This window comes from Gymnodraco acuticeps, unplaced genomic scaffold (assembly GCF_902827175.1).
Source record: "Gymnodraco acuticeps unplaced genomic scaffold, fGymAcu1.1, whole genome shotgun sequence".
In the NCBI taxonomy this organism is placed as follows: Eukaryota; Metazoa; Chordata; class Actinopteri; order Perciformes; family Bathydraconidae; genus Gymnodraco; species Gymnodraco acuticeps.
The window spans coordinates 2,888,513-2,911,777 of NW_022991180.1; the positions used below are offsets into that span (position 1 = coordinate 2,888,513).

The 23,265-nt window shown below is 41.8% G+C and overlaps 1 protein-coding gene across 2 annotated transcripts; it reads left to right on the forward strand.

Moving 5' to 3' along the window:
- The first annotated feature begins 1,043 nt into the window (after nucleotides 1–1,043).
- On the forward strand, nucleotides 1,044–23,050 carry wapla (WAPL cohesin release factor a). 2 transcript variants are annotated; one of them, XM_034237855.1, is made up of 20 exons: nucleotides 1,044–1,351; nucleotides 1,985–2,390; nucleotides 2,582–3,275; nucleotides 3,984–4,282; nucleotides 4,422–4,543; nucleotides 5,731–5,862; nucleotides 6,480–6,641; nucleotides 7,323–7,459; nucleotides 11,054–11,165; nucleotides 12,355–12,585; nucleotides 14,590–14,701; nucleotides 14,841–14,938; nucleotides 15,197–15,273; nucleotides 15,736–15,911; nucleotides 16,177–16,292; nucleotides 16,384–16,611; nucleotides 17,319–17,535; nucleotides 20,046–20,134; nucleotides 20,232–20,327; nucleotides 21,203–23,050. In XM_034237855.1, the coding sequence occupies exons 2-20, from the start codon at nucleotides 2,012–2,014 to the stop codon at nucleotides 21,266–21,268; spliced, it is 3,543 nt and encodes a 1,180-aa protein (XP_034093746.1). In that variant the 5' UTR covers nucleotides 1,044–1,351; nucleotides 1,985–2,011; the 3' UTR covers nucleotides 21,269–23,050. The 2 variants fall into 2 exon arrangements, with proteins under 2 accessions (XP_034093746.1, XP_034093747.1); XM_034237856.1 differs by having other exon boundaries at nucleotides 5,767–5,862.
- The last annotated feature ends 215 nt before the right edge of the window (nucleotides 23,051–23,265 follow it).

Genomic DNA, 23,265 nt, shown 5'->3' on the forward strand with positions numbered 1-23,265 from the left:
AAACATGGCTGCATAAAAAGTCATGTTTTAGTGTGTTTTGATCAAGATAGCAAACATTTGGTAAACAGAATGATGTGATTGAAAGTGAATTGAGCATGAAATAGCTTCAGTAACTAGCAAAACAAGATGTGTTTTCTCCTTCAATTCAACCACTACACGCTGCTCATTCACGATGCACCCGAGGGGTTTAAATGGTTGTTTCACTCAAATGAAAGAAAAACAAACAACTTGTTATTTTTCTTACTTATGTGTTGTGGTGCCCAGCCATGCATAGTTTCGTTTATTTTCCACTGGTTAGAGGTGAATGGAAATGTATTTGTGGACCCAATGATATTAAAAACATTTCCTAAAAATAAAAAATGTGCAGCAATTTCCAAAACAGTTTTCATTGGAATTGTACTAAATAAATAATCCCCATGAAAACCTTTAATTTGAGTTGAGCAACATGTGTTGCTAAAACAATGATTATGCCTAATATACTTTGATTGTATTGCCATCAGAATTTTGGAAACTGAATTTATCATTATGCTAGTCATGAAGTGAATTGGAGTTAATACTATCAAACATTCTTTAAGTATGGGTACAGTGCCAACACAAAATGAAAAAGGTTTCTGTGAGTGCATCACAAAATTAATAATATACATTTGTATCCTTTGACATTTGGTAATGATTAGTCAATGTCTAATCTGTGAATGACATTAAATTACTTTCTTTTAGCATAAATCAGTCAATACTATAGTGTACATTTCAAATATTTCGCATATGAAGGTATTTTGTGAAGATGTTCCAATAAGTAACACAACAGTGAACAGAGACATCACTTTTACACAATCTACGTATCAAAGAACAATACATGTTGGGCTAAATAATAGAAACAATCGGCACTATCTGTACCATTTGTATTTGGCACGTCTTCAAGTTTAAATTAACAAAAATGGACATCCAGCGCCCCCTATCGTTTGTTATGGTTTTAATTTTTAACCAATCAGAGTCACGTTTGCTGACGCACAGGAAAACATCCCTGACGCTGATTGGTCCCTCTCTCGTAGCTCACTACACGGGGTCTTGCCAAGGATCGAGGAGGGAGGGGATATTTTAATGGCCGTCAGTAGCACTACGAAATGCAAAAAGTGTGAATTATCCTCTTTACTTAGACTATACTAGCCACGGGTGCGTTTGAGCATCCTCTCTTTGGTAACGAGCATTGCTTTTGAGACACATTGGTGTTGGAGACGGGTTTCAAGTGTTGTAAACGGACTTTACCCGCTTGATTTGTGAGCGAGTGGGAGATCAGGCCTAGCCGGCTGGCTAACAAACAAGCGGACGTTCAGCTAGTCGCCGGAGTTGAAAGGTAACAATTTGCTATTATTTTGTACTCACGACGATATTTAATATCACTGCAATAAAATGTGTATGTTAAATGTGTTAATTATATTTAAAACACGATATTCCAACATTGGATGCATTCAAGTGCTAAATGTAAACAGAGTACTACCGTTAGCATAGATCAGCAGTGTGGAAGCTAACGGCTAACTGCTAACTTTTGAGTAACTTTACAAGCAGGAGCAGGCCTAGCTACGGTTAGCTGTTGGTGAATTAGCGGTAACTCAACTGTCAGTGTGACGTTAGATAACGCCAATATGTCAAAGTTTCCCTAAAGTTCATCCAAGGCGTTTTAGTTTCTTAACGTAGTGCACATAATACTACAGTTTATTCTATTTGCAAGCTTTTCTGCATGAGCTAGCGAGCTAGCCAAGCAAACTTAGTGGGCTATCAAACATAGTTTACACCATTTATATGCTAAAGCCAAGTTCATTAATCCAACATTGGCAGTGTAATTGTGGAGCATTTGTTGTTGTAAAAATGGAGTGCAATGCTCCGTGCTGAGGGTTATATGCTATTTAACGTGAACTTGCTTGTCAAACACATTTCCTCCAGCTAGCTTTCGAATGATGTGTTGACTCATCTTTACTTATATTTACAGGGAATATGTAACATAAAGCAACCGATCATGACATCCAGATTTGGTAAAACGTACAACCGCAAGGGAGGGGAGGCCAACTCGAAATTTGACGAGGTCTTCAACAATAAGAAGCCCACCCTAACCACCAAATGGGGGGAGACCACCTACAAGGCTCAGTTGGGTACCAAAAGGCCTATTTTAAAACCGGAAGTGTCTGAGCTTTCCAAGAGGCCCAGGCTTGAGGACAGCGACAGTGATGAAGACCCATTTGGATTTGACAGTGATGATGAGTCCAAGACTGTTGCCACTCAAAGTGTGTCCCAGTCTGGGGTCAAAGAAGGGTCGCTATCAAATACCACTATAGTGCAGAGGAGTGAGACTGCCACTGTAGTTTCTTCCGCACAGGGCTCAACATCCTCATTAGCAAGTGAGTAATCAATACATAAAGAAGACCAACATAACCAACAACGCATGTGATTGTCTTGATGGTTTATTTACTATAGGGTGCCAACCTGTCATTTCATTATTTACCTACACCTTGTTTATTTGATAGGTTTTTATGCTGTTTTGTCGCTTTTTAAGTAACCACCTGTATCTTTTTTTTTTTACCATTCACAGCCAAGCAAACATCTGAAGAGAGGGTTCTTAAAAATAACCAACCCAGGTTCAAAAGTACATCAGATAGCAACCAAAAGCCTGCATGCAAGGCCTCTTTGGTAAACACAGTCCCGTCTGTTAAACAGAATGTCTCAATGTACCAGAGGCACATCTCCTCTTCTAATGTAGTCACCAATATCAGACTGTCCACTAATGCACCAGGTGGTAGCAGAGACTTCCACACCACTTCCTCTTATGATGAAATGTCTTCGGTAGAAATCCAAAATGCTGAGCCTCCACCAGAACTAGTGGACAACATTCCCCCATCCCCATTTATCCTGAGGGCCTCAAACTGCAAGAAATACCAGCGACCCACCAAGGCTAACAAAACTTCCTCTGAACCTGCTGAGAACAACAGCATCCAGCCCACTGAAACAGCGAATGCCCAAGATAAACCCAACAGTGTCCTTTCTGCTAACGCAAGTGTTCCTGCTGCCAAAGCTAAAACAGCAGCCAAGCCCGCAGGCAGGGGCGGCGGGAGGGTACGGGACTACACGGTCCTGCACCCTTCCTGTCTGTCGGTGTGCAATGTCACCATCCAGGACTCAATTGAGCGGAGCATCGATGAGCTAGTCACCCCAGCTGCCCCTGCTGACCTGGGAGAATCAGGCCAGATGAAGAAGAAATCAGACGCTCCCCCGATCAAACCCACCAGGTAAGTCATTTCAATATATGTATCTTAATGCCGTCGATGTACGGAATATCACTACGAAGTTGTCTTTAAATCTACTTTCATCAAACACACACTGACACTATGACATGAAAAGATTATGCATGTTCCTTCAACTCACTATGTTAACATAATCAGATCCTATAGCTTTGACATATTTCACCCATCACCATTGGTTTATTAAGATGTACGTCTTTTAAGATTAAAGTCATTAGATCAGCTCTTTGGAGAGACTGCCAATGTAAGCGTAATATGTCTCGTTATGCATCATGCTCAAGTGGTTTCTCAACAGTAATATGGTGTCCTAACAGGGAACAATTCTTGAAATTTAAAAGGTTTTATGTTTCGAAGTTGTGCCAAAGTTTGGACCCCTACTTTTGTTTTCTTTGTATTAGTTTAGCTTGAATGTTTTCTTTTTGTTATGTTTGTCCTGCTCCAGTTTCCTCTTCACATTTTTTGTTTGGTTTTATTTCTCTTTTAATTCTGCTTTTGTTGTTAATATTCCTTTTATTGTTTTTGTATTAATGTTTCTGTTTTATGAATTGTGCATGATTTCACGCTGTGTGTTCTCATGCATTTTTATCTCTGACTGTGAAGCACTTTGGAACCGCTTTTTGCAGTGCAATATATAAAGTGCTAAATAAATACATGTTTTTAACCTACTTAACAAATCCTCTCATTGCATCTTTCCAGGTTCAGACCCACCCAGACAAAGACCAAGAAGACAAAGGCTGAGACCAAGCTAGAGTTCTTTGGCTTTGAGGACAAAGAGGAGCAGGGGGGCGAGGAGGGTCCTGAAGCTGGGAAGAGTAACTACAAGATCAAGTACTTTGGCTTTGACGACCTGAGCGAAAGTGACAGCGATGATGAGGAGTCTATCCGCAAAGAGAAGAAGGCCAAGAAGGCGGCTGCAGCCTTAGCGGCTCTGAGCTCCAGCGTGGACAGCCCGCACACCAGCGACTCTCAGGACAGCCAGGCCAGCAGCAACACAGGTGAGCTTTTATTGGTGTCTCATTAGCTGAAGAATCAATGCCTCTGCTGTTTTGGTGATATTTTGATCAAGATGTTTGTAGACTTTTATTTAAAAAAAAAAAAAAAGCTTAACATTTTCAATCCTGGTTTATCCAACAGAAGCTTTTGACTTGTCTGAAGACTCTGGCGCCGAGGGACAAAAAGGACGACCAGGGAAGACAGGAGAAAAATCCAAGGATAATGCAAGTGGACTAAAAAAGATCTTCAGTGGACCCAAAAAGGTATATGAGATTCCTAGAAATATTTTTCTTTCTCTGCCTGATTTTCATAACCTGCCTTCATGACCTTCACCATGGCCAGGCTTGATCTAGCTTGTGAAACTGATTAGTTTTGAACAAGCAAAGCTAATCATTTCAATATAAAGAACATTGTTTTACCATCTTCATATTTAAGTGACATTAACATAACTCTGCTTGGATTTGTGGTATCGTATACCCATACTGCTGTGCTTATCTAAATCATGTTTGACAATGGCTTTAGGTTATTTATCTGTTTTTCTAATTCTTTGTGTTTCACTACTACTGTAATCTTTAGAATATATAATTGAGTTGCACAATGCGTCATTTTCAGGAAATGTTTCTTACCGCTTTGGGAGTGCTACACACTGAGGCTGCTGTCGTCTCAGTCTATCATCGTGATGAAGCATGCAATATTTATGTCTTCAATTGAGCCAATGTTCAACAATAACTTAAAGTGCACCTATCATGCTATTTTTAGGCAATAGCATAGCTCTCAGATATATAAAAAACATGTCTATGAAGTGTTTTGCTCAAAATACCAAACAGATCACCCATTCTAGCCATGCCTCATATCCCTCCATTTCACTTCCTATTTCAAAAGTGCTGATTTGGGGTATAAAGCTTTAAAAAAAAAAAAAATTGATAATTATAATTAAAAAAAGGAGGAGGCTGAGCTCATGCGGGACCCGGCAGCTACTGTCTAAACTAAATACTGCCGTGATGAAACGCCATATCATGGATTATCAAGGATTTGGGTACGGAGGAAAAGAGTGGGTTTTATTTTCTGACGCTGCGTGAGTTCCCTGACACACCGGGGACTAGGGGTGTAACGGTATACGTACCCGTACCGAAATTATTCGGTACGGGCCCTTCGGTTCAGTACTTGTGTGTACTGAAGTGTACCGAACGAATATAACGTTAAACGTAAAAAATCAAGTTAGAACCGAACCGTGACCTAAAAACCGAGGTACGTACCGAACCGAAATGTTTGTGAACCGTTACACCCCTACCGGGGACACATATTTATGTATAAAAGTGCATTTTGCATGATAGGTCCCCTTTAAGCTTTGTGCTAGAACTTCTCTATGCTGCTTCACATTTCTCTACATTGTCTTTGTTCCTGTTTGGATTGCATGCATTTGGTAATTTGAGCTTTTGGTGTCCCTTAGATAACTACCAAATCTCAATTTTTTTCTGGGTTCCAGTCACCGGCTAAGGCCGTGTACAACGCTCGCCACTGGAACCAACCTGAACCTGAGGAGGTACCTGTGCCTCCACTGTCCCGTGCTCAAACTGCTCCGGTAAGATATCGCTCTTTTAGTGGTTATTGAATTGAGTTTTGCTTTATTGTGTTGTTCTCTAGGCCCAATAAAGGCGTCTCTCAGTGTGGAAAGGGAGAATTAATGATGTTTAAGTTCTCATCTGAAATCCATGCATTTGTTTTACAAACAAAGCAGGCTAACAATATTAAAAGAGTATTTATGTGAAACAAATACTCATAAATCGCACCATTTGTTTATATTATTTTATTATAATTCCCCATTCTCCGTTATTGTCTACAACCCGGGAGATTGTTTAATGGTGTTTTTAGTAGTCAACAGTTTTGTTTAATTGCTCTAATTGGTCTCCTTCTGTTCATATATTTTCCCAGACAAGTAAACCTGGTTTATTTGTATTTGCTGCGTTAATTCTCCCCCACCGCTCATTGAAATAAATGTTGGAAGAACTAATTCCAGTCTGGACAATGGGATTTTAATATATCTTTTTTGACTTTGCACTACCTCACCTGTCATCCGTTAACAACACTTATTAAAGACTTAGCAGACAGTTCAGCTGTGGTAAATCTTGCGGACATGTCGTTAAACACATTTTGTTACTTTGGTATGAGCCCGCTTTCTCCGCCTCTGTTCTTCCTCAGGCTATTTTATCGAGCAGCAGCAAGGACAGCAACTCCCATAAAGATGATGGCTTGTTCAAAGCCCCCCCACCGCCGCCTAAAGTCATTAAGTCGGAGACCCTCCCCACGCGACTCAACCAGGATATTGTAACTGCGCTCAAATGCAGGAAGGAGCACAAGGAGGTGAGTCCGGAGCAAACTGAGATGTTTTTTTTTGTTGAGGAAAAGCAGATTAAAGGCATTTTCATTCAGTTTTTACTACATTTATTTGCATGCTGCTATGATTTGAATGTATTTTTCATTCTTTACCAAGCTCCTTTCACCATTTGATGCAGGTTATGCAGAACATACATAGTATTAATTAGATGTTTATCAGGCTCAATGATGTTTCATTGAACCCTTTTGTCATTTGGAGGTAGAAATGAGCACTGTAGCTGTTAGTTTAAACTCTCCTACAGCTCGTGTCATTTACAGGTGGGCCTTCTGGCTCCAGTTCAAGCTGTTAGTCAGAGATCCCCTGCAGTAAAATGGATTCTGCTAAGCTGTCACCACACACTGGGGTTATCTTAAACCCGGGTGCTTCCTCATGGGTTTTGCTGAGTGCACACAAATAATGACTGTTGACACTGGTAAACATACAGAGGCAACTGCTGATCAGGCCCGAACTCCACATGCTGAGTTTTTGTTGATGAGGGGTATTAGCACAGTCAGCTATTGCTGTTAATGGAACCAATGGTGAATAATTTAACAATAAGAGAGAGCGCTCACTGGGTGTGTGTGTGTTTATGTGTGAGTTGATTGTGAATCTGGACAGATGCACTGCTTCCCAATTAGCTGTAATTAACCCCACTCCCCTTCCACCAGCTATACACGGTGGTGCAGCATGTGAAGCACTTCAATGACGTGGTGGAGTTTGGAGAAAATCAAGAGTTCACTGATGATTTTGAGTACCTGGAGACTGGGCTTAAGAGCAGTCAGCCACTCAACACCAGATGCCTTAGGTAAGTGGAGTAAAATACTAAGTGCTGCCTTTTTGTGCAGTTCTACATAATAGCACTTGGATGCTCTAAGACTGCTCCGACATAGATGACCTTCTCTGGTAGCTCGTACTAACTTGTGAGTGCCAAGTACCTTACTGAGTTGTTTGAGTGGTTTAAGCACCTGACATCTGTCACCTAGTATAAGCATAGCCTATTTACAAAGCTATTTCATTATCAGGTGCTTAAGTTGATCAAAGCTTTGAAATTCGACCCCTAAATAAATAAATAAAAATTCTCCTTTAAAAGCACAGCAGGACCTGGAGATACAAAGTAAATGTGTTTCTAGAGACCACAGAGTCTTGTTCATATGCTGTATACGAACAGTGAAGACCATTTCTTAATATAATGGGCTTTTATTTATCAAATGTTTTCGTTATCATTACATTACATTGCATTTAGCTGACGCTTTTATCCAAAGCGACTTACAATAAGTACATTCGACCAGGAAGACACAACCTTGAAGAAAACAGAATCATATAAGTACATCAGGTTTCATAGAGCCAAACATTTCAAGTGCTACTCAACTGGCTTTAGGTAAGCCAGTCCTTTATTAGTATATAAGTGCTTCGTTAATAGTTCTATCGCTCGAAGTGGAGTCGAAAGAGATGAGTTTTCAGTTTGCGCCGGAAGATGTGCAAGCTATCTGCCGTCCTGATGTCAATGGGGAGCTCATTCCACCATCTTGGAGCCAGGACAGCAAACCCACGTGTTTTCGCCGATGGGAACTTGGGTCCCCCTCGCAGCGAGGGCGCAGCGAGTCGTTTGGCTGATGCAGAGCGTAGTGCACGCGCTGGGGTGTACGGTTTAACCATGTCCTGGATGTAGGAAGGGCCAGATCCATTCGCAGCATGGTAAGCAAGTACCAGTGTCTTGAAGTGGATTCAAGCAGTTACCGGAAGCCAGTGAAGGGAGCGGAGGAGCGGCGTGGTGTGGGAGAATTTAGGAAGGTTGAAGACCAGACGAGCCGCTGCATTCTGGATGAGCTGCAGAGGTCGGATGGCACATGCAGGTAGACCAGCCAGGAGGGAGTTGCAGTAGTCTAGGCGTGAGATGACGAGAGCCTGGACCAGAACCTGAGTCGCTTTCTGAGTCAGCTGGGGACGTATCTTCCTGATGTTGTAAAGCGTGTATCTGCAGCAACGGGTTGTAGCAGCTATGTTTGCAGTGAAGGACAGGTTGTTATCTAGGGTCACACCCAGATTCCTTGCAGTCTGAGTCGGGGAAACAACTGAGGTGCCGATGTTGATTGTTAGGTCAAGAGTGGGACAATCTTTTCCCGGGAGGAAGAGCAGCTCAGTCTTGTCAAGGTTGAGCTTGAGGTGGTGAGCAGATATCCACTGAGAGATGTCAGCTAGACAAGCAGAGATGCGTGCGACGACCTGGGTCTCTGAGCGGGGAAAGGACAGAATTAATTGGGTGTCGTCAGCGTAGCAGTGGTAAGAAAAACCATGCGGGCTAATGACTGATCCGAGTGAGTTTGTGTACAGGGAGAAGAGGAGGGGACCAAGAACAGAGCCCTGAGGGACCCCCGTAGTTAATTGACAAGGGTCGGACTCAGACCCTCTCCAAGTCACCCTGTAGGTACGGTCTTTCAGGTATGAGGTGAGGAGGGAAAGTGCAGAGCCTGAAACTCCAAGTTTTTGGAGAGTGCGAAGGAGGATCTGATGATTCACCGTGTCGAATGCAGCAGACGGGTCCAACAGGATGATGACAGAGGAGAGGGATGCAGTTTTGGCAGTGTGCAGTTCCTCCGTGACAGCAATGAGAGCAGTTTCTGTGGAGTGACCTGCCTTGAAACCAGACTGGTGCGGATCCAGAAGGTTGTTCTGATTGAGATAACAGGAGAGTTGTTTAAAGACAGTGCGTTCAAGTGATTTAGACAGGAACGGGAGGAGAGAGACAGGCCTGTAGTTTATAACATCAGACGGGTTGAGAGTGGGTTTCTTTAGGAGAGGGTTTACTCTTGCCTCCTTGAGACTGTTTGGAAAGTGACCAGAAGTTAGAGAAGTGTTGATGAAATGGGTGAGAAACGGTAGAATATCAGGAGCGATAGTCTGAAGGAGGTTTGAAGGGATAGGGTCCAGAGGACAGGTGGTAGGGCGGGCAGAGGTAATGAGGGTAAGAACCTCACTTGGAGAGAGAGGGGAAAAGGAGGTAAGTGTGTTGGTGGAAGGAGGGTCTGGTGACCCAGCGGTGAGTAAAGGTGAGTCAGAAAAAGAAGAGCGAATATCATCAACCTTTTTTTCAAAGTGGGTAACAAAGTCGCTTGACAGAAGTGAGGAGGGGGGAGGGGCTTTTGGAGGGTCCAAGAGGGTGGAGAAGATGGAAAATAGTTTTTTAGGATTGGAATAGGAAGATTGGATCTTATCTTGAAAGAAAGTGCTTTTTGCCTGAGAGATCGAAGCAGAGAAAGAGGAGAGGAGAGCCTGATAGGTTAGGAGGTCGTCACGGTGTTTGGATTTCCACCATTTCCGCTCTGCTGCCCTAAGGACGGTTTTATTAGCACGCAGTGCATCATTTAGCCAGGGAGCAGGAGGGGACTGACGAGCCTGCCGAGATGTGAGAGGACAGAGCGAGTCCAGAGTGGATGAGAGAGTAGAGAGGAGAGTTTCTGCAGCAGAGTTTGGAGGCAGGAGATGGAACGAATCAGAGGAAGGGAGGGCTGAGAGCACCGATGAGGCCAAGCTAGAGGGGGAGAGGGAGCGAAGGTTACGGCGGACAAGTGCAGGATGAGAAGAGATTAGTTCGTTATGTTTGGAAAGGGGTAGAGAGAATGAAATGAAGAAGTGATCGGATGTGTGGAGCGGGTTTACAGAGAGGTTAGAAGTAGCGCAGTTCCTTGAGAATATGAGATCAAGGACATTGCCAGCTTTATGAGTCGGTGGGGACGGAGACAGTGAGAAAGCAAAGGCGGTTAACAGGGATGTTAGTTAGTCTATCTTCCCTGTCTGGAGGTTGAAGTCTCCGAGAAGTACAGCGGGAGGGCCAGTTTCAGGGATGAGTGAGAGGAGATTATCTAATTCCTCCAAGAAGTTCCCCAAGGCGCCTGGTGGACGGTAGAGAACAACAATGGTTAACTGTATAGGATGGGTTACTGTGACGGCATGGAATTCAAAGGTGGAAGGAGTGAAGTTAGGTAGCTTATCACATACATAATGAGCCCTGTAGAGGCAGTTTATGAACCTATATTTAGTTTCGTCTTTGCACTTTACTGTTTATGAATTTCAATGGTTTTATTATTATTTTTGTATTATATGCTGAGATAAAACTCTTGTTTTTCTGCAGTATCATAAAGTGCACAGCCGTTCAGTTAAGAAAATGAAATCCGTTCAGGAGAGACAACCTTGACTTCAGAAAAAGCTGCATAAACTCATGCATACTTCAGGGCTTCAGTCTTTACACATGCAGAGAGAGGATAGGGGGAACATGTAGCAGAAATAAATCACAAATGGTGATATTCATTGATGAAGTAGGCTTTGCCACATTTTGTCTCCTTCACTTGAGTGGCTAACCCGACATTTCTGCTCCCCTTCCTCTCTCTTTCTCTCTCTGCAGTATAATCAGCCTGGCCACGCGCTGTGCCATGCCCGGTTTCAGAATGCACCTGCGGGCCAGAGGGAAAGTGGCAGAAGTCTTCAATATGCTCAGTGATGCTCCACAACACCCGGTCAGTAACAGTCAGTAACTTACTGCCTCAATTTCAATTTGTTATCTGCCTCGCAAAATGTTTGTAAAGAAGTGACAAATGGAAATGTGTTTGCCATGTTGGATTGATTACTGCTTCTGTTGCTTACTCGTGTCCTTGGTGGAAATGATTTCTGCTAAGGTTCACTTCCAAAGCTATGAATCAGGGTGTTTTATGGGAGATGACAGGGTGACAGTGATCCCTAGCTAATGCACTTAGCTGCTACTAAAATAAATAAAATAATTGTGGGGAGCCTTCCTCCACCCCCTTTCTAATAAGGGGGCTCTGAGTTTTGAAGATACTTTTCTGATTCAGTTGTTTCAGAAACTAATTATCAATTAACTCAAGCATTTTTTGTCTGAAATTGTGTCTGTTAGGTTTTTACAAATTCACTTAAATATATAGTTATATTGTTCCATATATATCACTGCCTTATGATGTGGATTTTTCTGACAGGATATGCAGACCTGCAATGGTAGTCTTTGCTGTCGACATGTCAGTTTTATTTATTTGTATCTGGCCCAGTTAGCTTGCATTGGCTGTGTGATCTGTGTTAGAGAGCAGAAGAAAATGTTCCATTTCATCTGGAGAGTGTGTTTGTTCTCATATCTTTTTCAACACCTCCGCAATATTTGCTAATGAATAGGATGTTTTTAAGGTTGCACGCCTGGAGTTATTCATGTCTTAATTATGAAATGGTTATATTCAAATCCAGGTATTATTCAGTACAGTTTAATAATTGCCTTTTTAATGTGTGAGTTTTTTTTCCTGTTCAATTTCTATTTCTCTTTTCAAAACTCGACAAAAACAAAACTTGTCTGTCTCTGCCTGTTCTGGTTTGAGAGTTTAAAACAGACGGATACATTTACAGTTGTAAAAGTAAAACTGCAGCCACTTTCTCTTGTTCACTAACCTTGGTTTCTGTTTTATTCATAACATTGAATAGACACACCAAAAAAAAATTAATTGGAAAGGACCTCAATCCTCACCATTCTAATACAAATCTAATTATAATGTTAAAGGGTCAAAATGATTGAATGCATTGGTGATAGTGGCCATGTATTCGAATGTTCCCAGTGTCAGGTTGTCATTGAAGATCATGTCTCACCTCTGTATGCTCTACACACAACATACACTTTTTCAAAATAGCCTTTCTCTATCTTCCTATCAGAACTTGGGTCTGTGCACGGCTTCCCTGATGTACATTCTGAGTCGGGATCGTCTTAACATGGATCTGGACAGGGCCTGTCTGGAGCTTATGATCAAGCTGCTGGAGATAGACCAAGAATACTCAGCCCACCAGGATCAGCTCACTCCCAAGGAGGTGGAAAAGGTCAAGGAGAAGATCAGGAAGCTGTGTGAGACCGTGCATAACAAGCACCTCGACTTGGAAAACATCACGGTGGGTTGTCCTTGAACAACAACATAAATATAACTAAAAATCTTCACTGCTGGATGTACTTAGTCATAAACCACATATCAAGTTTTCAATGGTCTCTTTTCAACAAGCAACTTTTCATAAATACTTATATGGCTTTATTAGAAATTATTAGGGCTGTCAAACGATTACAATTTTTAATCAGATTAATCACAGCTTAAAAATGTATTAATCATGATTAATCACCATTCAAACTATGTCCAAAATATGCCATTTATTGATGTATATTGTTGTGGGAATGGAAAGATAAATGAAAGAAGGCGGATATATCCATTTAACATACAGTATCTATGTTTATTATAAAACATTTCTGCGTGTCAAAATGAAAGACAACCCACACACCTATCAATCATCAAACCGTGGGGTCTTAATTCATTACGTGTTGATTTCTATCAACGGGGGAGTACTTCAGGAAAGTCGACAGAGGGGGGGGGGGCAGCTAGTGGAGTACTTCGTGACCACAGAGTGTGAACGTTGTGATCAGCTGTTTTAGCGCAGTTCTCCAGTGAAGGGGGGCGGGGGGGGGAGTCTCCCTCCGCAGCCGGTTGGTGTAGTTTTGGCACAATTCCGTTGTAAAGACCGACGTTAACAGCAGCCCTGTCTGTGCACACGGAGACCGACTCTGTCGTCCGGTGATCTAACCGCCTTCTGGAAAAGCTTCACAAGTACGTCGGTACGCAAATGCGCTTTGTGACACAAGTGACGGTACGCATTTCAGATTACACACATAACCTGCGTACCAGTTATGTGCACCCCTGTACTACAGCAAAAGTATTCTCCGTCGGGACTTCCTGCAACAACACCACGCCGTTATCAAAGATGTTCTATTGAGAAGACGATCACTACGTGACAAAAGTTTTCAAAACCGTGGCTACTGAAATCAATCTTACTAACTGCTGTCTGTGCAATTTACTCCGCGAGTTGGCAGACTTTATTTTGCTTCCTTTAACATCATTGTTCATGGTGGGGCTAAGCCATTTCTTGGTATGGGTGTAGCCTACCCCAGCCATACCCTGGCGCTGCCACTGGTGGCACGTGCGTTAAATGCGTTAAATATTTTAACGCAATTAATTCAAAAAATTAATTACCGCCGTTAACGCGATAATTTTGACAGCACTAGAAATTATATTTTGAAAAGTTAAAGGTAGGAATGGAGAAACCAGCTGGAGTGCGCTAGAATTTGAAAGTACGCAGCCGGAAAAAAATCTGCTCCTTCCTTCAGACTTCCTTACAGAGCCCCTCCTCCAACACACACGAACGAGCACGTGTCCTATGAGGTCACGAGATAAGTTTGTGCACAGATGGAAGGCTGACAGGCAGGTAGGCCATCCAGTCATTTTAGCCGGGCCGGCTAAAATGATTGGTCGTGCTTTTTACAGAACTACGGCTTCCACAAATGAAATGTTTTTATGTATGTATTGTCAAAGCATTTAATGTATTCATTGCTATCAGGATGTTAAGAGCATTCCATGGAATATAACGCAAAGTGTTTCTAAAGTGAATTACCTGCCCCACCTTTGAATCTACTAAACTCCTGTTTGAAAGATAATGTTATCTGCAAAGAATGGATGCTTGTAGATGTGCTATTCCTAGTTGTCCTTTGAACAGTTTTATTATGAAAGTTAATGTAAAGAAGGACGTGAATATCCCATGAATATTACTCTGTGGAACTGCAATCACAAATTAGTTGTTTCAATAAAAACACAAGTGGTTTTTAATTCCCCCAATATCTTGAAGTGATGACATTGTTACATTTTTTTCCTTTTTAACATCCATATCAGTCATCTTAAATGTTGGGTGTCATCTTATCATGTATGCACTCCAGGATAATATTATCAAAAATTTGCTAATGTCCTTATTAAAAACTGTCAGATTCAAGGTCTCCCAAGTTCCAAAAGAGTTGTCCAGCTGCCAAATAAGTGAATGCAGGGTTTGCAGATTTTACAAGTAGTTTTGTTCCTGTTGTAGACGGGCCACCTTGCCATGGAAACTCTGCTCTCTCTAACCTCCAAGAGAGCAGGGGATTGGTTCAAAGAAGAACTGAGACTTCTGGGAGGGTTGGACCATATTGTAGACAAAGGTAGGTGTGTGGGCAGCTTTGAAGTCTCTATACTTCTGTAACATTGCAAAAAGATTCCCTTTCCAATGTCAAACCAGACCTGCTGAGTATCATGTACCTGTCAGGGTGTCTGATAGTTCTGTTCTTGTGCGTGTCACAGTTAAGGAGTATGTGCAGAACCTGAGCCAAGAGGACGACAAGGAGAACCTGGTCGTATCGTTATGGGGAGCGGAGCGCTGTCTGAGAGTACTTGAAAGTGTAAGTACTGCTCTGTCAGGTTGGGATTGTCCTCTTCCACCAAAGTCGTGCAAAAGTCATGCTAAAGGACAAAAGTAATTGAGTCCTGCGGAGTGGATGGTAACTTTTATTGTTACCTTTATGAAAGACGGAATGTTTTTTTTCAATGTCACATAAAATGTCACTGATCTGTGCCAAAAGAAAGTGTCTCTCCTCATTTTCTGCCCCTTAATGTACTTTCCCCTCCATTGATTTCCTCTTTCTTTCTTCTGCCAACAGGTGACAGTGCAGAACCCAGAAAACCAGGCGTACTTGATTGCCTACAAAGAATCACAACTCATCGTCTCCTCCGCCAGGTGAGCACAGGATGCAGCTCGGAGCTATTATTGACTGGACACACACACATTCTGAGAACCTGACTAAAACAACAACAGTTCACTTTGTCTTTGTACTTTTTTTGCCACTAGTGTACTCTTCGCATTAAACGCTGTCCTCAGGTGTGTTGTCTTCCGTTTGGGTCTGTTACTCAAAAACATCTTGATTTAAAGGAACAATTAGTAAATCACAGACCTTTTAAAGTGATGGACGATAACAGAATTAGGCGATTATCATAATTGTTAGCGTCAGAGCCAATAAAGATCAGCAAGTTTAGATCTGATAAAGCTTGGTTTGCTATTCCTGTATTAGAAGACACAAAATGGCATTCAGGGTTGTGCCGTACACAGAGGAACAGTTTTTAAATATTTTTCGTTTTTCCTCAAAATGTGCCTATTTCTAGCTTTTTTTTCTCATCGGTATGTTTTTCTCCCTTTCACCAGAGCTTTGCGGTACTGTGAAGATATGATTCAGCGATACAGCAGGTCGCTAAATAACAGCTCTCTGTCATTGTCGGGGGCAGCGCTGCCCCACTGCAGCTTCAGTAACGTTGGCAAGGCTGTGGAGGACTGCATGCGGGCCGTCATAGGAGTGCTGCTCAACCTCACCCACGATAATGGTATTCTGATTTACTACCAACTCATATTTGTTTGCCTTTGTTCCTAATTTGTTCTATCTGGCAAGTTTAGCCACTCAGAGCTGGGAAATGAGTCAGTACTATGACTTATTGTTGCTGAGGTGGTGCATAACAATGAAGCACAGTTTATTGAATTAAACCGAAGTTTGATTGTGTGATATGACATCGTTTGTCAATCACTCAGGTGCTTAGCAGGGTATTGACTAGTATTAGCAGAGGTCAATAATGATGTTATTTTAATCTGCAGAGTGGGGCAGCACTAAGACGGGTGAGCAGGAACAGCTTACCGTAACTGCTTTGAATTGCGTCCTCCGAGTTCCACGCTTCATCCCCCAGGAGCAGCGGTTCGACGTGCGAGTTTTGGTAAAGCGCTCATGGACAGAACACCTAATTGCTCAACAGATACTCTACGTATACATGTGTCTTATGTATTTCTTTGTGTTGTGTGTACCAGGGTCTTGGTCTACTTATCAACCTGGTGGAGTACAGCTCCAGAAACCGCCACTGCCTGGTGGACATGGAGTACATAATGGACGACAGCTTTCTGGAAGACAGCCTGTTGCAGCCGGCTGACCCGACAGCAGCAGAGACGGCGAACGCACTGCCGCCCGCCGCTGCTGAGTCTCAGGGAGACGATCCTGTCAAGCCCAAGCCCTCCGGTGCTCTGGCTGCCCTGGTGCAGGTAGGATTTGTGAAAGGACTAATGAATATTTTAACAGCGTTCTTGTTGTCTTGGCTGCAGGTATATTTTTCATCATTTCTTTTGAAGTGAAAATGTGAGCAGAAACTGTTAGTGAAGAACAGCCGTGAGAAAACAAAGAAGACCTTGTATTGAATAAGCGGGTGAGACGGTGTTTCACCCGGGGAAGCATTACTCTAATACATGCATAATGAATATGGATGAGGGTATATTGCCGTATCATTTCAAATATCCCCTCTCTGCTACATGCACGACCACACAACCGTCAGCTGAACCCCTGAGTGCATTTTCAGTAAAAGTCCGATGTTGCATATTTTTAACAGCCTGAAGATACGTGTAAATCGATGCATACTCATTTGTGGATTCGGATTTTCAAGATAGATATGACATTTTATCAAACATGGTGCTTTTATATTGACATAACTTTCCCCTGACTTGTTCTCCTCATTAGCGCTTCATTCTGAAAGCCTAAAAGGAACCTCTGAGCGTAAAGTAGTGATTAACTTCAAAATGAGCTTTTACTGTCAACTGAGTTTTGGCAGTTGCTTTTTGACCGGCCACAAAGCAGTATCTTTGCTATCATGATTAACTGCTATCCCTTTATACCCTCTGAAATAATAAAGATCTGCTGTGCCAATTAAAAAGTTTGTGTTTGGAGTCACATCTGTTTATTTCTCTTTAAATCCTAGTTCTTACTTGAGAGGGAGCGCGCCGCCATCCTGGCTGAGGCCAAGACGGACGACCTCATCAGCGAGGCGCCAAAGCCGGCACTCGACAAAAGTGGAGAGTGGAAGGAGACGTCGGGGGAGATACAGTGGGTGGCAGCCGAACCCAACGACAACCAAACAGAGACGAAAGAGGACGAGAAGAAAGAGGAGGAAGAGGAAGAGTTGGATCTGAATAAAGGTAGACGTTTGAAGTTGTGTCTGTGTAAGAGGAGCTCTGGCTGGAGTTTTAATCAAGATAGAAATGTGTTTTTAATGTTGCAGTAATGATTGCTGTGTAGCGGCAACTTCATTACCTTTCTTGCTTCTCAACTAATTAAGGCTGAAGCAAGAGAAATCTTACATGTGAGAGATTGTCTTAGGTCCACAAATGACAGTATAACAAAGGATTGCAAAGCCTTTATACAGGGTGTATACACACTGGGTCTGAAGCAAGTGGCAAACTCTGGGGAAGAGCCGGGACGCCAATACGGAAGTGCCACACACTGCAGTTCATCTAGTGGCCAGTAGGAGCAGTCTGCAGAAAGGAGCAATTTCCTTAGACCCCATGTTAAAATGCCCAACTTTACAGCAGAAATAAACATGTTTACATCGTGGTTCAAAAAACCATATTCTCTGTATAGTTAGATTCCCCCTTCATGACTACTGTGTGGGGGGTGAATTTGTTCTCAACTCATCTGTTTAATTAATATTAAGCTTTAAAGTTATGCATAAATTAGGGCGTGGTCACTTTGATGGACACGTACATGCCTCACTGTCAGCTAACAGCAACTTGTCCACTCTGCTAGGCTACAATCATAGAGGCTACAACGTTAGTTAGTCATAGTACTGTACTTGACCCTTTAGCTTTAGCCGTGTTCGTGTTGAATAGGGAATATTGTTACAAATACCAGACAATTAAAATGTTGTGCTGTGTGCTTGAATGTACTAACAGAACTTCCAAGAAGTCTAAAATGATAATATTATACATGTTAACCCCGTTCGCAGGTGTTTGTGTGCTTGGTAGCTTAGCTTGCTACTTATTAGCCAGCTAAGGACGTAACCTTATACATACATATACATTTTAGTTTATGATTCAGCCTTGGGTAAGACTTTTATAGTCTATGGCTATGACGCCCATAATGCTAAACGGGAGCAAATGTTAATAGGGGACCCAATTATCCCAGTGGTGGCCGCCGGAGCTAACGGAGCCGCAGGGGGCTAGCTCCAGCCGGCGTCCCGGAGCTAGCCCACTGCGGCTCCATTAGGTCCGGGCGGTGGAATCCGTCTTTTCTTAACATGTGAATGACAAGCATTAAGAATAATAAAATATAGCTAATTCTCTTGCAGATTGTCTCATTTGATTATGAATGTAACGTTTATATAGGGGAACTACACTGTTTGCAGTAACTTGGTATGCATGTATTTCATGTTAGCTTAGCTTCTTAGCCTGAGCTAGCTCTGTTTACTTCCAGTTCGGTGGCAGCAGGTCCCGTCTCGGCTCCGCCTCTTTGCCCTTATTTGGAGCAGGCGGGATTAGACTCTGACGTCACAGTCGAGCCGTTAGTGGCCGACTCCGCCTACTAAGGGCTTCACGGCAACTCTGCAGAATCCTATGGGTGACGTCACGGACACTACGTCCATTTATATATACAGTCTATGATCTGAAGGGATTAGCACACGTGTCAAACTCAAGGCCCGGGGGCCAAATCAGGCCCTTGATGGATTTAATTTCGGCCCGCAGGATAATTTCTAATTACTATTAGATCTGGCCCGCCGGTATATTGCACGCACACCTTCACTCCATCCTGAGGGTTTCCTCAGCTCAGAGCCTGAGCCCAAACATTGATGAACTTGCACCCAAGATGAGATGCCAAGTATCTGGCTTGAGCTAGCATCACAGAGCAGCACAAATAGAAATAGTTTTTTTGAAGCTGTTGTTGGCCTGTGGAAAAATGTAATCATAAGAAATGAATGCAACTGATTATTTAATATTTCATGTTGTTTTTATAGGCAATAATTTAAGCTTTGTTAGTTCCAGGTTTAATATGTGCAATAAGTTCATTTCAATAAGTTCTGCAATAAACATTGAACCAGTCCGGCCCTCGACTAGTATCGATTTTTTTATTTTGGCCCACTGTGTATTTGAGTTTGACATGAATTACTGAGGGCGAAACATTAAATAAATTGTGATTTTTCAAGCACATTTCAGTTACCGAGTTTCTCAACGAACATTTCTACCATTTTCTTACATTGCAAAAAGCAAATAATGCATTGAGAAAGTAACTTATAATACAAACAATCACTAGTACCCACTCTACACCCACATTATTTATTTGCCATGTAGCTTCTCTATGTTTTAAATAAATTGTGCAAACACAACTGAACCAATGTGTCTTTAAAGCAGCTCATGTACTTTGCTGTTCACAGGTTGAGAAATGCAAACCTGCTTTCTTTCTGCTGTTCCATCGAGCCAAACGGCACAGTAAAAAAATGCCCTATTGACTATTTTAATCTCCGGACGTGTCACAGTGCAGCCTGTTGAGGAGCTGGGAAGTGAATTATCGCTGCAAAGTTGCTCTCACAGCAATGTTTCCAGCCAACATTTATTTTCAGCAGTTCTTACTATCATAGGTTGAAACCTTCAGAAAGACGCAGTGTATGTATCCGTGAAATGTGAATCTTTTTCTATCTCCCCTGTGTCTGCTGTAGCTCTGCAGCACTCAGGCAAGCATATGGAGGACAGCATTGTTGCCTCCTACACCGCTCTGCTGCTGGGCTGCCTCTGCCAGGGAAGCCAGGTGAGACACACACACACACACAGTTTATGATTTAAGATTTATTTCCCCACTCAAAGATATTTATGTCGTTGCTCACCCACCTTTTTGCCCCTCTCAGATAAATTTGACTACTGTGAGACAGCATCTACCTAAAGGGGACTTCTCCATCATGACAGAAATGCTGAAGAAGTTCTTGAGTTTCATGAACCTCACTGTGAGTATGACTGTAAAGACTGACCTTCTGTCATCAGCAATGCTTTCCTCATTACGATGACTGGCACTTGTTAGAATTAAATTATGGTATAGAGCTCTAGGGACACGTTGAATACATTCTCCTTCCTAAAAAAAATAGCAATCATTTTCATCAACATCAGTATTTTCTGTATTCATCTCAAAGTGTAAATGCAATCAAAGCTCCAGGCAAATTGTACTGAAGTCACAAAAGGAGCTTTAATTGGACTTATTGAGGGAAAAAACACTTTATTAAGTGCTCTCTATTAAGTAAACATTTTTGACGGTTCTCACACAACTGCAGTTCTCAATCTCATTTTTTGGGCACCTTTTATTTGGTTCAGAAAATACTAAAGGAAGCTTTTATTCTGTTTATCTCATTAACCCTGAGATTTAGTTGTGAATATTGTCTGGAATGGCTGTAAAAACCAATCAAATATAAAAAGACCCTGTGATCAAAAATATCTCATTAGCTTCTTAGCCAGTCTAAAAGCACTTAGCTTCTATAAAGCCTCTGTGCAAGTAATGTGTCATTATCACACACAATACGACAAATAAATGGTTATCAATTAATTATTGTGTATCCAGGCAGCCTGATTCAAGTAGTGATACGGAGGATAATTAAAAAATAAGTCCAGCCTTATTATTAAACTGGACAGATGTGCATTTTGCAGCAGCTTTGAAAGTGACTCATCCCGTCAGAGCTGAAGACTGGAACCATCTGTTTCATAAATATCCCCTTTTAATGAACAGAAGCTCAAACATCCTCCAAAATGTTTGCCGTCTGTTTCTAAAGACTGAACAAGTACAGTAGTGGGTTTCCTCAAACTCTGTCTTTCTCATTCTGTTTTCTCTCAGTGTGCGATGGGCACCACGGGACAGAAGTCCATCACCCGGGTCATCGAATACCTGGATCACTGTTAACAGACAGCCAGACCAAGACCTCACACTCTGCACATTAAAGTGACCCCGGGTTCTTCTGGTGCCTCGACAGGAGCCACAGGGTCATCGGAGACTCAGCAGCGTTCCTTTGACTTCACCAGATCAACAAATGCTGCGCTCACTCTGAATTGCTACCGATGAAGACGTGAACTCACAAAAAGTTTCCCTCTCTGGAGCACAGCCCGAACCAAAGCCCTGCTAGCTGACAGACATCACATTTCTTCAGTTCCACATTTGATTAGTCAGGAGATTCATCCTCAGGTTCCTGGGAATCAGGCAGAGGCTAACGTGTCATAATAATCCGTGGAATCATCTTATATGATAATGGACTCACAGACGTGTTCTTGAAACATCTTTAAGAGGTTTAACGGTCTGATGGTCTCATTCCCAGTCACTTAGCCCGAGTGTAAACCTCTGAATGAAATGTTATGGATCATTACATTTTAATCTCATCCACATCAAAGCCAAGGATGAAATCATTGATAAGCATGAAACACAATGACGTCTCTATGTAAACTCGTGTGGAATGATTTTGGACGCTTACACCCGTTAAGCCTAATGTTTGCAGTTGGCTTGAATGTTGAAGGGAAGCAGAGTTTTTTTTAAATTTTTTGATTTTTATGTTTTAATTGTGCCCGTTAATTTTGTAAAACGGTGCGGGTTAGCAAGTTGCGTAGGCGCAATGTTATGCGCGTATCTTATATGTTTTTAGACTTGTTTTAAGTTTTTCTTCAGGGCATTTTTTCCTCACCCATCTCATGAATGACTTTTAAAGGACTGCGCGACATGCTTGCTTTGATAGGGTGTCCTTTATTTGAACAATAAAGGCCCTTGGAAATTACACGCCATTAAGAATTTACATTTTCATTCTTACAAATCATTAATTTGGTCCTATTTTACTTTGTTTTTAAATTCAAATTAAATCAAGAGTTTGTAATAACAATATGCATTGAAACTCACAGGTATAACAGATGTGATGAATTACTCAAACATGTGATGGTTGTGCTTCCTTTTTGAATTTGAAATGAAGTTATTTTTTTCTTTTTAAATGTATTTAATTTAATGCTTTCTCCTCCTGTTTGTAAATGCAACGTTTTTACCTAGTGAGATACCATTTGTGTCTAAAGTTTCCCATCCTGTTTCATTAAGATATATCCCATATGACACAGCTCAGTGGCTGGACAAAGAATATGCGGAACAGTTGCTTTTTTCTCTCATGTTAATTGGCATTGGGGATTTACTGATGGTGCCACATTTCTGTATGTCCAGCCACATGTAGCTTCATGTTTTAGTCTACACAACATTCATTAAGCTCCCATTAATTTATTATTTTGGTGTCATTGTATTTGTGCACATTAATCTTCAAACGCCTCTGTCTTGTACTGCTCACATGTACGATCACTGATTTGAATGACAGCCATACCTGTAAAAGCAGATTAGTTGTATCTGGTTTGTAGGCGGCAGTGAACATAGTTGCTACTGTGTTTACTGCGTCTGATTACAAAATTCTGGTCTGAATGGAATTTTAGATTGTAAATACTCCTGTACATAGCGGTTAATGGACATTTAAAAATGCTTAGACTACTTTTTTCCCTGAAGCTGATATTTTTATTTTATACAATATTTCTGGGTTGTCATTTGGAAAAACAAAAATCGCAGGAAGTGGAGAAAAAAAAAAGTTTGTACTCGTTTCAAGGACACTGTCTTTGGTTACAATGTAAATAATTGTATCTGAAAAAGAAAAAAAAGTTGCTACTTTCAATACACTGTTTCCTTCCTTGAGCGTTTAACAACAGGAATGCATGCTCTCATTTCCTGACTCGATTTGTCGACTGTTGTGAGGGAAACACTACCAAACAGAAGCGGTGTTTAGTTTCCTTTTAGTATTCATGCATGTGGCCGCCACTCAAAGCTTACATTTGTATTCCAACTCGACTGTTACTTCAACGCTTTAAGTGAGAGAGTGTGTGTGGTGAAGG